The sequence below is a fragment of the Monodon monoceros genome, unplaced genomic scaffold, assembly GCF_005190385.1.
Source record: "Monodon monoceros isolate NGI ecotype Baffin Bay Population unplaced genomic scaffold, NGI_Narwhal_1 Super_Scaffold_5, whole genome shotgun sequence".
In the NCBI taxonomy this organism is placed as follows: Eukaryota; Metazoa; Chordata; class Mammalia; order Artiodactyla; family Monodontidae; genus Monodon; species Monodon monoceros.
The window spans coordinates 8,144,889-8,162,189 of record NW_021703782.1 but is presented as its reverse complement, the minus strand read 5'-3'; the positions used below and the strand labels follow the sequence as shown (position 1 = coordinate 8,162,189).

The 17,301-nt window shown below is 49.8% G+C and overlaps 1 protein-coding gene across 1 annotated transcript in view; it reads right to left on the bottom strand.

Annotated features, from left to right (window-relative positions):
• Window positions 1–3,934: 3,934 nt before the first annotated feature.
• Window positions 3,935–17,301, bottom strand: part of XKR6 (XK related 6) — a 271,472-nt gene continuing 258,105 nt past the window's right edge. The window contains exon 3 of the mRNA XM_029203889.1: window positions 3,935–6,690. Within this exon, the coding sequence (XP_029059722.1) occupies window positions 5,726–6,690 (965 nt within the window). The 3' untranslated portion in view covers window positions 3,935–5,725. The remainder of the gene's footprint in view (window positions 6,691–17,301) is intronic.

The window sequence follows — 17,301 nt, the reverse complement described above, 5'->3', positions numbered from 1 at the left end:
AGGCACAGCTCCTTCCCAGGAGGAGGGGAAGAAGCAGATGGTGCCCGGGAGAGTCAAGTAAGGCAGACAGAAAGAGGCAGGCAGAGGAATAAAGCTGCAGGTAGATCAAGGCAGTGCCTTTGTCTTTTGATATTTGGCCAATAGCATAAGATGCAGTGTTTCAAGCAAGAAATGAAACCTTTCAAACAGCTCAGGATAGGTGAGAAAGATTGCCACTGCAGGAAATGAGACTGAGCATCATCTTTTTCCCCCAGGGAGACGCTTCGAAAAAAATCTCTGAGAAGGCAGGATGGCCTTTTCACAGGCTTTGCAACTGGGACAGGGAAACACTGATTTCAGATCCTCTGGGACAGTCCTCTTACGAGCTTATGGGTTTGTAGCCTGCGATAGGCTGACCACTGCAATTTCCATGTCCAGGAGGTCAAGCTGTGGATGAGGACGGAATGTGGCTTATCTGGATGGAATGTTTGTTTCTGTGCCGTGTGTGTGACTGTAATGTTCGTACAACAGTGGCCGGTGTTGGATGAAGGGATTTCATGCGCGTCTGGGCTTTAAGAAAAGGAGCGGAGGTTGACTTAGATTCACTTCCTATAGGACACCTGTGTGTGCTTCACGAGGAAGGCTGCCAGACAGAATCTAGTACTCGATCAATGTCTGAGAACGAAATGAGCAGAGCTGCTACGTCTAAGGCAGATGCAGGCCCTGGGGATGAGTCTGCCCTGTGCGTCCTCCCCTTTCCCCTCATGCGGAGGCTCTTCCCGGTCTCCCCGGAGCTCTTCGAGATTTCCCTGGCCATTTTCTGGTCTATACTGGAATATCACTGGAATCAGGGGAAAGTCATTGCAATAAGCCATCTTCTCTTCCCACTCTCCAGATACAGACCCCCTTCCCCATGCCAAATCTGGTAGTGTTAATTTAATATTTTTCAGTTTGGTGAAGAAATAACAGATTTTAGTTTTTTGATGAGAAAATCAAATGAATGTGCACAAGGAGTGTGCCCTTCACGAAGACACCCCCCCCCTCAGCTGCTGTCATCATACATCAGAGGCCTCAAAAGGGCTCACTTTGAGTAAGAAGCCACTTTCCTTGGCAAAGACAATGCCATCATGTGGGCCAAGCGAATGCTAGGGAACCGACCCCTCCTCCCCATCTGAGAGCCAGCAGCAGGAGGCTGTGGAAGCTGTGTGTAGAAGACGCCCCAGCCCCCTTCAATGTAGGGCCTGACACCCTTTCCTCCAGCCCAAAGGCTCTGAGCGGGCGCACTGTTGTTCTCTTCTTCCCTCTGTTCCTAGGTAACGGAGAAACAAAATTTTGCTACGGTCTAAGGCCATTAGGTCCTGGGGCTCCTTAGAGCTCTCCCAACCCCCAGGAGCAAGGAGCAGAACAGAAAGGGAAAGAGGAAGTATGCCTCCAGCAGAGGGCCTGTCAACACCGTGAGGGGAGTCTCGGCGCATACAGTAAGGCCATGCCTGTTCAGAGGGCCTCTGGACAAGATCAGCACCGGAAACCTCTTCTTCTGCCCCTATGACCGTATGGGAGGGGATAAAAGTAGAGGGAGAATGGGGGAAATGATGTCATTCGATGCTTTTTAAGAACCTATAGATTTTTCTTCCTGAGAATAAGGCTCCTATTGGGACAGGGTCTGATGTCTGTGGTCCACCCTCAGGACCACGGTCCAGACAGGTGTTTGTACTCTTTTAAACCACCCTGGGACTCAAAGGGGCTGTGGCTACTGAGGGGATGGGTTAGGCCTCTGGGTGTCTAGGGTGACTTTGTGCCTGGGGAGGTGGGGTTTGGGGGATCTGGGAGGGATGAAGAGGCCCCCACGGGCCGTAAGAAAGTATTGTCTTTCTTGACTGAAGAGGGACATGCCGGCAGCATGTGCCACCAAGAGAGATGGAGCCTGCCCTCCACAGCACTCCCGGCCCCCTGCCTGCTGGGACAAGTCTGACCCCGCAGAACAAGGGGAACCTTCTGGAGACAGAGTGGAGGAATGTGTTGGAGAAATGAGAAACTCTGGGGGTGGGTGAGGTCATTGGGGCTCATCTGCTGAATTTAAATCCTCTTAGCTCTAGTTTGGGATGTCACAGGCCTGTGACAGTGAGCTCAGGGGACACTGCCTTGATGCTGTGTGAGGGGACTGAGGTTTCACGCAGGGGCCCAGAGAAGAGGCAGACCTACTGAGCAAGGGAGAAAAAGAGCTTATAGAAATGATGCTAACAAAATCAGCCTGATTTTAGAGATGCCACCATCTTTATTCTTCATTCTTTTCTGAGAATGAAAAGAAGGGCCAGATTTTCTGTGGGGGATTGTGGGCATATCTGATGGGGATGCAATAAGGAAAGTTAGTTTCCTATTTTATTCTCTAGGTCCTGGTACAGTATGCTTATCTCCTACCAGAACTAAATATTGGAGCTTGTTAATTAGTTTTCATCAGGCATTTCTGGGCAAGAAGTGGGCCCAGAGAGTTTTTTTTTTTAAACATCTTAAGCGTTCCCTTGGGGAGCAGCTGGGGCAGCATGAGCTGGTGCCTCAACGCCCTTAAGGGTTTGTCAGGGGTCAGGCAAATGCCGATCAACATGGGATTCCTGGGGTGGGCTGAGGCCACCACCTCTCATGGGGTAAGAGGACACATGAAAACTTTAAGTTTCCCTCCTCCCTCCCACCCTCCCATGTTCTTTACTTCTTTCTTGACTTTTGTTCCTTTTCCTGTCTCTTTGCAGAACTGGACTTCCCTGCTGCTGCTCACAGATGCGTATTTTCATCCTTAGGAAAGGCTGTGGCACGATGAAGGGAGTGGGGAATAGCATGTCAGGGGAGCAGGGCACCCTCCTGCCTGAGTCCTGTGGAGCCCAGTCCAATGCAGGTGGAAAGAAAGGCTTCCTGAAACATCCTGTGGTCTTCAACTCTGTTCCCAGTGGCTAAGCCTCCAGAGAGCCCTCCCTGAGTCACCCCGACTTTTGGCGCTCCAGGTCAACGGACGTCAGCAGTTTTCTCGGTTGCGTGTAAACACACGCACGCGCGCGCGTGCACACTGAATGTGTATTAGTAAAACAGAGGTGGCAAATTAAAGTCCGTGACTGCGTCGAAATGAAAAAGAGAAAGGAACTAAATCTAAGAACAAACAAGTCTGAGTGGCCGAGGTCCCAGAGGGATGCACAGGATGGACAGCATCAAGCCCCACTCTAATGGCCTCACCTTCTCCAGCCTCTGCAGAGTAAGCCATGAGCTAATAAGCCCTTGGTAGGGAAGCAGAATAAAAAGGAAAAGCACCTCTGACCAGATTGGAACTCCCAATTAATCGCCGAGGGCCCCCAGCCCTCAGAGGGGTGGGGACAGGCCAGCAGGGCTGGTCCTCAGCAGGCCTGGGTGTGCTCTGTGCGGAGTGCTTCCTGGACATGCCCTCCTGCCCTCTGCCCTCCGTCCCGCTGCCAGGGAGAACCCGAGGGGACAGCCACGTCGGGGAGGGAGGGGGCAGGACGGCACTGCAAATTTAGTAATAATCAAGGAAATCAAAGGGGTCTGAACAGAGAAAGGAGAATCCAGTTTTACAACCCAACTGAAATTTAAAATTTGTGGGGTTTTCTGTTTTGCTTTGTTTGTTTTTTACAGGTTTAGATAAACAATGAAGGGAGGAAAGGAGAAACCTCTTTGAATAATATATATTTTTAAAAGAACCCCACAAACATAAAAAAAAAAAATTCCTCAGTTTTTGAACTTCTCCTAAGAGTAGCTCAACGTGAGGTCTTGCACCCTAAACAGTTATATCTGGAATTAAGAAAAAAAATCGCCGCTACACACAACAAAGACTAACTGTATTTTTACTTAAAAATATTGTGTGTATATATAGAGAGACTTATATATATATACCTTTTTTGTGGAGATTTTTTTTCTTTTTGTCATTTTTTTCTTTTCCTTTTTTTTTTTTTTTTTGTGTGCCCAAGTAGAGATAAGATGGGATTGAAACGATGCCCTAGAACAGAATATTCCTTACAAGAGCAATACTTTGAAAAATAACATTTAAAAAATGGTTGAACATACTCGCAACACCTCCAGAAATTCAACTTGGTACAATGAGGAAATAAATAATTGAATCAAATCTTCACCCAAATGACACGGTCTCTAAGACCCAGAGTATGCTGCTGGTGTGACTCTTGCCATCATAAAGGGGCTCAAGGTAAAGCAACATCCCCTCCCCCTGCTCCCCACTTCCCAGCCCCTTACACTCCACCTCAGCAATACCCAGAGTCTGTCATATATTGTTTTTTCTACATTTCTGGCAAGACCTTGCAGCAGACACACAGACACACAGACACACACACACACACACACACATATGTGTGCTCTGGGTGCACACACACACACACACACACACACACACACACGACACACACAAAATTTCCCACTCAACCCAGATGCACCAAGTGAGCTGAGTAACTTTCAGCCAACCACAATGGTGAAAGACAGAAGCACCAAACAGTCTTTGAAATGGGTCAGTTATTACAATTTAACTTATTTTTTATGTTCTAATTTTCCTCTTTGTGTTACTATTTTTAAAAAGCACAAACGAAAAATGAAGAATTCTTTCCAGATCAATTTAAGGCTTCCCACCAAATGGAAACAGAAGAGGCCTTACACAATATCACATGGGATAAATGTATACCTTTCACGGCCTTAAAATGACAGAACAAATCATTTTTGCCAGTCACTGATTAAGTATTGTGCCTTTAAATTGATGTCATTCTTTTTGCTACTATGCTGAGTTTTATTATTACTGATTCTCTTTGATTACATATATGGAAATCTCCTTTAACTTGCTTTAGAATTTCCTTTTCTTATCGAATTATTAGGGTGGTTTTTGTTTTGTTCTGTTTTGCTTTTTCACCAGGAAACAAATGTGATTCTTAATAGGTGAACGCTAAAATGGCACCTAGTCAGCCTTCAAGGAGCTTTTCCAACCATCTGAATTTCAAATGGCCCTTTGGCTCCAAGAAGGGGCTGAGAAGTTGGGGGCAGGGACGGGAGAAGGGGGAGAGAAACCAAAAAGAGGGAGGGGTTTCTATGCTTTTGCTTTTGGTCAATTTGTTTTCTTCAATACAAATCATCAGATAGGAAGAATGATTGCTTTGTGTTTTATTTGTTGGTTGGTTTTTGTTTCGTTTCTAGATTGGTTTCATTTGATTGTTTAATTTTCCCTCTCCCAGTGCAAAAATCACCAGAGAGTTTTGCATGAGAAAACGTGACAGTACTTAATGAAACTCAGCACCTAAGGGCATAAGGCAGTTGAAGGTTTTGTTTGTTTGTTTGTGTTTGTTTTGTTTTGTTCTTTCAATCAGCACCAATCCCGTAAATGACCTACACTTGGTGTAAAGGTATAAAACTTTGTTTTTCTTTTGGAGTGGAGACAACTCCTTCTTCTCCACCGTATGAACCATAGTGTGGGATTTTTTTTTTCAATACTGTTACTTATGTGTAAAAAACAAAAGAAAGGTTTTCTTTTTGTTTTTACTTACAAAACATAGAGAATATCTTTGTATACATACAGCGACTGGAAAGAAAGCTTATCTGAAGGGGTTGTGACTTATTTTCTTTTTGTTTTTTGTAGCATTGGTGGTGGTGGTGGTAGTTCTGTGTATTGAAGGAAGGGAGGAGTTATATTTCTTGCAAGCGGCGTTTACCGCAAACCAAACTTAAGGTCCCCTTCTCAACTTGGGTCAAGATGCTCTTAGAGTGAAGACTCATACTGTAGCAGCTCGTAAAGGAGCGGTCCATCTCGATACCGAATGCCTACCGCGGCGGGGGTGACATACTGCAGAATGTTAATAGTCCTTCTCAATCTCCTGTCTACAAAATGAGCATCCCAAGCTGGGTATCTCTTTCTTGGCATGTCAATCTTAATGAGGGGCCCTTCTGGGAGGTAAGGACGCCCCAACGGGGTAGAGGGCCCCATGGGTCTCACTTGGAAAACGGGCAAGCAAGTGTCAGCCGTGAGATCCTCCTGTTGTTCCGTTACGGCTCTGGTAGGCGTGACCTGGGTCCCCCGGTACCCAGGGGTCTGAGGCGCCATGGGCTCAACATCGGGGGGCAAAGGGATGCCCCAGAGCAGCTCGGCACAACAGGAGCTGGCCAAGATCTTAACTCGCGGCCCCGTGGGATGCAGCACACCATAATATAAGAGCATCAGTGCAATCCCAGCCACAAAGCTAATAAAGACACAACACAGTGCTGGCACCGCAAAGGAGTCAGTGGTCTCCGGGTCTCTGTAAAAATACCAAAGGAACGTCAAGGCAGCATTCTCGGTCAAGACTATCGTATAATATGCAAACATTCGATATCGAGTCCGCCCTTCCTTGACGTTAAACCAGCAGAAAATGTACACGATCCCTACCACCATGTTGAAGAGGATCTCCTCCCACTTGGACATGCAGAAGTCTGTTCCGCCATGGATAATCCAGAAGGCCATGGCACACCAGTGAACCACCACGAAGATCCCGAAGTAGAGCTGGAAGATGGAAGCAAAGAGGGCAAAAGAGATAACTCTGGATGAGATGGTGAAGAGGCGCCAGGAGAGGTGGACGAGGGCCCCTCTGTAGCTCATACTCTTCTTGTCGTCCCTGGAGTCCCGCAGAAGCTTGTGATAGGAGGCTAGCACCCAAGCCAGGGACATCAGGGAAGTCACAGAGGAGACACCTGCCGGAAAGACACAAACCCACACAGTCAGAACCGTGGACCTCAGCCGCCGGGCACAGCAGGGCTGCCAGCCGAGGAGACGCCCACACACACCACGATCTAAAGGAGGAGGGAGAAAGAAACACAAAATCAGGACCCGAACTTGGAGGCCATGGCTGCCCTCTAAGCTGACAGCTTGTGAAATCTAGCTTCGGTGTCAACGACCCAGGCCAGAACTTCTGGAGACCCACGGCTCAAGAGTGAAGCTGAGGTTGGCGTGCTCTGCCAAGGGGCTGGAGAGCCAGGACCGCTGTGCTGGCTCATCACCTCTGCTGTGGGAGGGACCCCACGTGTTCTATTGTAAGAGATCATAAGCTCACGGCAGGGTCGGTGTCCTTGTCACCACCAGGCTGTGCTCTCAGAGCAGCCAGTAGACGGGATCACCGATTGTGAAGACCGAGAACTTACTAATGCCCCAAGGTGCACAGCTGTCCTACTTTGAGAAGGCTTTGGAGTCACCCTTCCCCTTCTCGCCAGCTCGCTCAAGGCCAAGGAGCCCTTAAGGGGATCTTCTTCTATCTGGCCTTTCCCCATCCACTCCCTAAGGCCACCCTGATCAAGGACCCGGGGACAGCCTGTGTTTCTCTGACTGCTTTCGCATTCACTCTTGTCTCTCGTGGTCTCCCCACGTTCCTTGTTGCCTTCTCCAATCAACCACTGCTCGAGGTTCCCTGAGGCCTTGACTGGTGAGGCCCTGTCCTTCTCTGCTTCTGTCCTGCAATGAGCAGTGTAACTTGGGCTTTGGGGATGCCTTTCCCCTCCCTAGCCCGGTGAGCTCTCCAAGGCCTCTGCACATCACTACCTACATGTCTCCTCAACGAGCAAGTGAATGTGTCTGATCCCAAGGGACGGTAGAGCAATTTTATTTATGACGCTGCCTATGTGATATTTGTAACTCAATCAATCTAAACACAATAAACAGTGGCTGGAGTCTCTCCAAGTCCACCCATGAGCAGGCGATCATGAAGTCAGGCATCGTCATACCATCTCCTCTGGAGCAAGACCCCCTTGCCCCTCTGCTCCTTCAAGCATTATCTCCACTCAGTCCGTCTAGTGCCTCTTTTGTTTTTCTTCTCTCCCCGGATTTCAGAATTAAATGCAGCTAAATTCAGCTAGAGCCCTGAATACTACCCCATGGGCCACCATCTCCTAATCAAAGTCCCCACCTTCACCCCAGAGCACGATTCCCCTACGGCGTTCTCCCAGGCTGACATCAAAGTGACCTGGTCGTTTTCTCTCTTAAGGCCAAAGGTCAGATCCAGGAGCCTCATTCATCAAGAGACCCATGAAGCTGGCCCAGAGTTCCAGCCTTCTGTTGGTCTTTCCCCGGCCCCTCCTCACCTCTCCACTTGACCCTCAGTGAAGGATCAAAGTCCTCTGTCACTCCCCCCCCCCCGCCCCACGCATTTGTCCTTCCCCACCCAGCCCACGCGGCACCTCCCTTCCGACATTTCAGGGAGATGCGCCGGTTTGCAGCTTGCAGAACATTAGAGTCTGATGCCAAAAACCAGTGTGCTGGCAGAGCACAGAAAAAGCCTGGAGGGTTAACTGTGACGATGAGTATGTGTTGCTTTTGCAAGAATCACAGCCAATGTGGAAAATAAACAGGGAAGAAACAATCCCAATTTCTCCATAGAAGCCAATCTTGAAAACACCTGATGATTTTCCTCTCACTTTTCTGGAAAGTTCTGAGCACATACTTATGTGTGTCCTGCTTTGCCCTTTGTACACACAGGGCATTTCCACCAGCCTCTGCTGAAGCCATGTGGTCTCTTGCGACCATGTCACAGTGGCTATGCTAACCTTTCAGAGCCCCCTGTGTTCGTGTTCTTTTGAGGCTGGGGCAGGGAGGGGAATGGGTTCCCTTGGGAGTCACGTGATTTAGGCTGTAGGTTTCTGGACGGCAGGGAACGTGCAGTCATCTTGATCGTCTGGGCCAGGCTTATTACCAACACTGGAGCATCCTCGGAAAGCTTCTTTGCGGCATTACCCCTCTCCTGGTGAACCCATTTCTTGATGCTAAAAGTGATGCATCTCAGAGGTGCTACCGACCCTCAGTGATCAGGGGGATCTCTACAGCAGCTGAATGGAGAGAAGGCTTGCTTTTTCTGTTTCTTCTAATAAAGCAAAAGGTATTACTTCCCCTGTTTGCAGAAAAGCACAAGCTCATGAAGCAAGAGGTTAGCTTTTGCCGAAGTGTGGTCTAATCCAGTCTAACTCTGAGTGTGCTCTTGAACAAACTTGGGGTGCAGAAGCAGGACAGCCCCTCTGCTGTCACCGTCCTGATTTCATTGTTCGGCGTGCTGTGATGGTAGCCCCAACCATGCCCAAAATGAGCAAAGAGGAATTCAAACGTCCACTGACCACATTGGTGAAGCGAAATTCAATCCTTCATCGTCAATCTATCTTCTGGGTCACCTACGCCACTTCCAGATCCATGCCTGTGGTTTCAGGGTATTGCAGAAATCACTCCCCTCTAAGCCGACGCACACACTGCCTCGGTCCACGGTCAGCGCTTCTGGAAGTTCTCTCTAGGCTGTGGTATGAATGTTCCGCAAACGTCATAAGACATCGCTGCTAAATTACAAGGGGGGCTCGGGAGACAGTCACGTGGAGGACCGAGAGCCGACACTTGGCCGGGGGCCTGTGGGCTGGCTGATGTCCAGCCCCCGTCTTACCTCTCTGCCTCATCTGCTCCCGACATGGTGAAGTTGCAGATCGCCAAACGTTATATCCTCTGGAGCTTCACAGACCATCCACTTCAAACCCACACATCCAACAGGAAAGAGGCTACCCCAGAGAAACTACACACCATGATTCACTGAGCATGTATCTTATTTAGAAGAACCCTGTGATGTAGGCACTTGTTATGGGCAATGTCTCCACCTCTCCCACCCCCAAATTCTTATGTTGAAGCCCTAACCCCCAGGACCTTACTATGTGACTGTATTTGGAGATAGGGCCTTTAAAGAGGCAATTAAGGTAACATGAGATCATTAGGGTGGCCCTAATCCACCCTAATGGCTATTGTCCTTATGAGAACAGATCATTTGGGCCCACAGAGATGCCTGGGATGTGCTCACAGAGGAAAGACCACGTGAGGACACAGCAAGAAGACGGCCGTTTGCAAGTCAAGGAGAGAAGCCTCAGGAGAAATCAACCCTGCCGACACGTGATCTTGGACTTCCAGCCTCCAGAGCTGTGAGACAATAAATTTCTGTTGTTTTAGCCACCTAGTCTGTGATATTGGATACAGTGTTCCAATTCCGTTTTTTTGATGAACAAGATATTTTTCAAAAATCATACTTCTATCAAGAAGTAGAATTGGAATTCAGACTTAGACTCCATGGCCTTGAAAGTAGCCACCGTACTAAACGGACCCTCCAGATTTGGTCTTAGAAGGGACTGGGCCCTCTGGGTGTAAAGGATTTGAATCTTTTGCCAAGAGTGGATGGGAGGTGTAGAACCTACAGGTATCTGAGAGAGGGCCCTGATTATGGAGCTAAAAACCAAATCTGAATTCTCTTCCACTTTCCTCAGGAAAGTAACATTCAAGCCACAAAGAAAGAGATGACTCCAGCAGAATTAACTGAGATCACTTTCCCTCTGTTAAGTGATTAATCTTCAAAGGCCTGCAGTGTATATTATTACAGAGGGAGGAAGTGCAGGGTTTTCCTCCTGCAGTGGCTCACTTGGAAGATTTCTGTCTGGCCCGAGGTCAACCCAAAAGTCAATGCATTATCCTGGCCAAGACCCCAAGACCACAGCAACCGGCTGTGGAAGCAGCCTCGTGGCCCCCAGTGAAATTCTCAGACAGGCCTGGGCACATTTATGATTCCTCTCACTTATAGCTCCATCATTTTCTGCATTGCAAAGATCAGACTGGAAATTGTAAAACACTCCACGTTCGGCTGTGACGAGTTCTGGGCAGTGACCTTCACGGCTTGCTCTCTTTTCCTGCTGCAGACCAGGAAGGGGGGATTGCAGCTGGCCCACTGGGTGAACCAAGTTCAGCCCCACCATCTGGGAGGTCACTAAGCCAGAGCCTCGTGGGGGCCACCCCCTGAGAAAGGCTTGGGACAGGGGCCTTGGGGCTCTGATCACCAGACCCAGGGGCTAAGGTTTCCGGAAACAGGATGTCCACACCTTATGACCAACGGAGCAAGAGCATGAGGGGCTGCAGCCTGCAGTTGGAGGCCCTTGACCAAGGAGGGGCAGTCCTCTGGGAAGTCACCATCGCCACCAATTTGGTGGTGTCCCTGCAGTACCCAAGGGTCACTGTTAGTTGAACTGTTGCCAGTTGGGGAGCAAAGCAAAAAATGAGTGTGGATGTCCCACCACGTGAGAAGCAGACAGAGTGACAGGGTGTCTGGGGGAAGATCGGGACCCTAAAATCAGAGAGGGGTGGGGAGCAGATGAAGTGGAGGAACCAGGAGGAAAGGTGTGATGCCGTGGAAGGGACCAGGGTGGCAGGAGGGCCGTCATCAGGGTGAGGTAGGGAGGCTGCAGTCTGGCAAGAAGAAGCAGGGCCATGACCCGGATGGACCAGAGCAGAGCGGCACTGGGGGCCAGTGAATGGGCACCAGAAAGGGGACTTGAGGAGAAACCAAATCACGAGACAGTCTCGCCAGGGGAACACTGCACGCGGGTTCAAGGAGTCTCTGAGAAGCCGCAGGAGCACCTGGATTGGCCCCAAGGCTGTTTGTGAGCCTGGGCGAGTGGGGTCCACTACTGGACTTTGTTTCCCAGAGCGGGGGCGGTGAATGTCCGGCCCTGTCACCAGCTGCCCTGTTCTCCCTTCTGCCACAAAGAGCTCCCTTCTGGTCCCACCGCTAAATCACACACTGGAAAACACTCGAGGAGGAGGGACTGGATGGGGCGCTGAGCAGAGCAGAGCAGGCGTAGAAGAGTCAGCTGTGCAGACTCCTAGCTCCCAGTTCCCTCCTATCAGCGTGTCTCCGTGGGCAAGTACCGCCAGCTTACAAAGAACAGCCCCCTGGACCCTGCACCCTCTGCCGTGAGATCCCACCTCTCCCGTCTCTTCTGCAACCTTCTCGAGGGTAACCTCCTTGCTCCCTTAACTCTCCCACCTCCCTTCACTCCTGACCCCCGAGTCACAACCGAGAGCTCTCGGTGAGGTTGACGACCAATTCCTAAGGGTGGCATTCAGAGGACTGGGTCCATGCACCTCCCCCTGACTCTGACATCTGTCATTTGGATCTACTCTGTCTTTCACACTTGACCATTAGCTAGTCCCCAGTTATGGCATCCTTTCCCTGCTGGGCTGTTATCCTCATTTTGCAGGTGAGGAGACTGAATCTGAATTTAAGAGATGTGGATGTGGCCACACTCCCATTGTGACTCACCTAATTTATATGGCATTGTACCCCCATGGGCGGGTCCCCCAGAGATTCCCCAAACCAAGAAACAGGCTCAAGTTGCTATGTGTCTATCCACACGTCAAGGTCAACATCTGCCTCTCTCAGCCCTCACCTCCTCCCTCCTTTTACCACTGAAGCCAAGGTTTGGGGGAACTCCACCACCTGCTTTTCTAATTTCCACTGTCTATTTTCTCCAGATTGAGCTCCTATTAGACGGGCAATTCTTCTCTTTCCACCCATCAAACTTCACCCATCTTCCTACGTTTTAAAAAAGCCCAGTCTGTGCTTAGAAATGCTCTCGGAAAAAAGATAAGGCAGCTGTGGGCACAGCTCTCTAAGCATCACTGCCCGTCTCCTGTACTAACCTCCACCCAGGAGACACAGCAAGGGAGTGATGATACAAAGGTACTTTCCTACCCGGGCCACCAGGGAAAGGAAACCAGCCTCAAGGATGCCATCTGTGAACCAGGCTCAGAGACGTCAAGTAACTTGGCCAAGGTTACACAGGAGTAAGCAAGAGTGCGACCACCGACCCCTGGGATTATCTCACTCCTCACTCATGGTCTGTGTGCTGGGGCCAGTCATCCTGGCTTCCGAGATCCAGTTGTCAAATTGGCAGGAATTTTGTGGGCTGGCTGATGTCATGTGAGAGGCCTGAAATAGGTGTGGTGGGAATATTTACACCACAGAAATTGGCAAATGCTACAAATTAGGGTTCCTTCCAACCCTGCTAAGAACTGGTTGTTAAGCATTTACCAGCACACCCCTTAAACTTGCTGAACATTGTTGCCAATTAGAGGAGCCTCATAATGCTCTCCTCCACGTTCCTACTCCACACTTCTAAGCAAATCAGACGCACTGCCTGGCGATCAGTCAGAATTATATTCTGTAAGTCTGATGTGGCAGCAACAAAGAAATCAATCTCTTTTTTCAACTTACACTGAAAATACATCCACAGTAAATAACTTAAGGTCTAACAGTTTTCTTTGAGCTGTAGACTTTTGCAAGCACTGACATATTCATTTTAGTCCCATTTGGAGATAGCGTGATCCCCACGTGAGGTTACCACATGGGGTCACCTTAAGACACTCCTGACATTTCCAGACTGACCTTTAGGAAGGGTCATAATAAAAGATGGCATCCATCACTGTGGATGTAACCCTCAGGACAGACACATCGGTGGCTGAGGCAACCTGAAAAAACCCAAGGCCAGTCAGGGTGGCATGGTGTAAACACAGGAAGGAAGGGAGGATTGGAATAATTCAGGAGAGCTGACATCTGAGAAATTATACCTTAACATGCTCCTTAACGTCAGGGAGATGGTCCAAGGGGGACAGAATTCAAATCTGGCCACCACAGCAGTAGTCTCCGTTACAGAGCATTGTCTTACCATGGTTTCTGTGACAAATCTCTTTATTGACTCTGAATTCAGGCTCATTATGTCACCTGCTAATCTCTAATAAGTTTCCATAACAATAATACCCCCTCTACTGAACAGCTACCTTGGCCCAGACTCTATGCTGTGACACCCATTAACCGGATCATTCTTCCCTATAAATGTATCTGAGGCTGATTTCAAGATGCAGAAATGAAGGCTCACAGTCTAAGCCACTTTTCCAGATCAAGTAGTTAAGAAATCACAGAACCGGGATTTGAACACAGGCTACCTAACTCCAAAACTCGGATTCTCTTTTGAATCTCTGGAAAGGTATGTCTTCCCATCCCCATTCAAAAGTGAAGGAATTAGCATTCAGGTTTATACATCAATTTCTTATCAATTTGGTAATCGAGCCCCTCTGATCATCTCTGTGAGCACCGGTGGCCAATCTGTAGGCCTGCAAAGCCGAGGACCCACCCTGGAGGTCCCTCCCTGAGCCTGCCAGTAAGTGCAGAGGTGGTGACACCTCTTTTTCATCTCTCTTGCCCAGATTGTTGGGAGGACCTCCTAGTGGGTTTCCCTGCATCCGCCCTCGTCCCGACAGGCCACTCGCAATTCCACCTAAGTGACTAAGCTGAGGTACGTCTCTCCTCGTGGCCTCCCAGGCATGGCGGCCTGTCAACGGTGCCTGACTTTCAACCTTTTCCCAGGGAGGATATGCCTTCCTGCCCTGCTGAACTCAGCCGTGCCCGTGACCTGTCCCAGCCACTGGCACATGAGCAGAAGCATGTGTGTGTCACATCCAGGAGGAAGGGCATGCTCCCTCACCCCCGCCACAGTGACCTGTGATAGACGCGCAACAGCAAGAAACGAACCGAAGTTGTTTTAAGCCAGGGAAATGGTTCTGGCCTCTAAACCCGGCACGGCCAGCCTCTCCTACTGACACACCGCTTTGCTCAGGGTTAATGCTGTGGTCCTTATAAGGCCTGTAGGGCCCCTCGTGACACTGCCTGGAGTTACAAGTGTATACCATCGAGTCCCCACCCACGCCCTTCACCACCTGCCTTCTCCGATGGCCTCAAACCTAAGTCCCTCTCATGGCACCAGGCTGGGCCCTACATGAAACGGCCCCTTCCTGCTCCAGGGTCACCTCACGCCAGCCCCTCGCTCCCCCTCTGTCCCACGTGGTCCAGGCACAGTCCCGCCTCAGGGCACGTGCGCTGGCTCTGTCCTCCACCTTGGGGGCCCTTCCCCAGGTCCCCAAGTATCACCTCACTAAGGCCTTTACCAGAGCTCGGCCTCTCAGCCAGGCCATCACTGGCCAGCACACTGAGAACTGCAACCCCCCAACTTCCAGGCTTAATTTCCCACCTTAGCATCTCCCACCACCTCCATACACTTTCTCTCTTACTCGTTCCCTTTTTCCTTAAGTTCGTAGGTACCGTGATGCATGTGAGCCCCCAAGGGCAGTGCAGCAATTGGTCAGGTCCTTCTGAAACTATGTGCAAAACCGTGTGGGTATTTTTCTCACGAGACAGTCCACAGCTGTCCTCTGATTCTCAAAGGGGCCCATAGGGAAAGGGGTCTGTGACCCACCAGCCATCTCCCCTCCCGCCATTTTCCCCTGGGGAAAGGGGAATTCCCCGGGAGCCTCCATTTATGCCTGTGTCCTTTAGAAGAAAACCTTGAGGGTAGAAGACGGAGATGAAGAGGAATACATTCAGTGAATGTTCCCCGTGCATCAGGCATTATGCCAGATACTTTGCATAAGTTATTTCGTTTCATCCTGACAATAATCCCCTGAAGTGTCTACTGGTGTCCCATTTTATAGGAGAGGAGACCAAGGCGCAGAGAGGTAAAAGGATCTGTCTAGTTACTGCACGAAGCATGTCCATTTATTCTGATGGTTTGCCTTGTGGGGTCTTGTTGATCCTGGAGGGACCGCCCCTCCCAGGTTTAGCAAATTCCTCAAAATAGCAAACCACAAGTGCTTTTCATACGCAAACCAACCAGTCCGGAACGCACACCTCCTCTATTGGGCTCTGACACTCTGGGCCACTATCCCCCTGTCCTAATCACCCCAGGGCCAGGTACCAGACAACTAGGGACAGCGCTGTGCCCCAGAGCCTCCTGAAATTATTCAGACTAGCCTATGCTAAGCCTGCTTCCCCTGCCTCACTCATTCCTTCCCTGGGAAACCACAATAAAGGCTCTTGCCCACATTTTCCCCTCACTCCCTCTGCCTGCTGATGGACACTGGTGCTTCCCCAGGTGGCCCCCCACCCCATGGTGTGGCATGCCCTCTTCTCTTGGGATCTCTGAGTAACAAACGATCTTTTCAATGGCAGTTGTCTCCTGATCTGTTGCCCTTGAGATGCCTAAATAACAACAAAAGCTGTCTTTTAAAACAGTTACAACATTAGCAAACTGTTGGAGAGGGAGCTTCAAACCCAGTATCTCCAGCTCCAAAGTCCCCCATGGCCTGGGGTTACAAGGCTAAAGCCTCCAGTAATCCCATGGGCTCAAATCCAAGCCCCCACTCATAGTGCCCAAGACCTCTGTGTCTGGGCCCTGCTCCCAGGCCCGTGGTCAGGACCTAGTGATATTAACCCACCCACAGAGGCAGGAGAGCACCGTGGTTCTGAGTGTGTGCTCTGGAACCAGGCTAGATTCTGCCACCCTGCTGTCAAGTGATGCTGGGCATCACGCCTGTTTGCTCACCTGTAAAAGGGCAACAATAACTGAATGCTCTTCTTGACGTTACCGTAAGGATCAAAAGACAAATGGCTACGCAAGGGGTTAGCTCAGTGCCTGGCCCTTGGCAAAGTACGATGCCCACATATGAGCGGCTGTGAGTAGAGACACGGACCCCCATACGCACGCTATGTTGTCTCAAGACCCTTGGCCCTTGCTCGTGTCATCCCTCTCCCCTTTCCTGCTCATCCTCCAGGGCTGAGGTGGGCACCATCTCCTCCTGGGACCCCCTTCTGACTCCCCCTGAATGCACGGTGCCACCTCTGCACCCTCCACATCGTCCTGTGCATTCCTCTTCGATGGCCACTATTTTACAGTCACATTTTCTGCTGACTGTTGGTCTTTCTCCCTTAACTGTGACTTCCCTGAGGATAGAACTAACATTTATTCTTGAGGGTAGAAAAACTGGCTTATCCATTCCGGTAATCTCCATGCCTGGTGCAGAGCTGTCACCCAACAAATGTGTCACCTGCACAGATACACTTTCCCAAGCAAAGTCACAAATGCAAACCCCAGATAACCATGCGGTTGATGCCACATCTTGTAAACAGCTAGCTTCAATTGCTTAGTTAAAGAAAGCCACCTTCCCCTCTATATCAGTGTCCTACGGCCGCTGTAATGAATTATCGCCAACTTAGTGGCTTGAAACAGCACAGATTTATTATCTGACAGTTCGGAAGTCAGAGTCTGAAATGGGTTTCATTGGTCCCAATCCGAGGTGTCAGAGGTTTGGGCTCACTCTGTAGAGGCTCCAGGAGAAAATCTGCTTCCTTGCCTTTTGCAGCATCCACAGCTGCATTCCCTGCATCCCCTGGCTCATGGCCCCTCCCCTCCTCTTCAAAGCCAGCAGCATAGCATCTTCAGCTCTTCCATTTGTCACATCGCCTTCTGTCCCTCTGATCCTCTGTCTCCTTCTTATAAGGACCCCTCTGATTATATCAGAAACAACTGGATAACCCAGAACAAGCTCCCGTCTCAAAATCCTTAAGTCAATCACACCTGCATAGTCCCTTTTGCATAAAGTGCCACGTATAGGCTCAGGGGACTAGGAAGTGGACA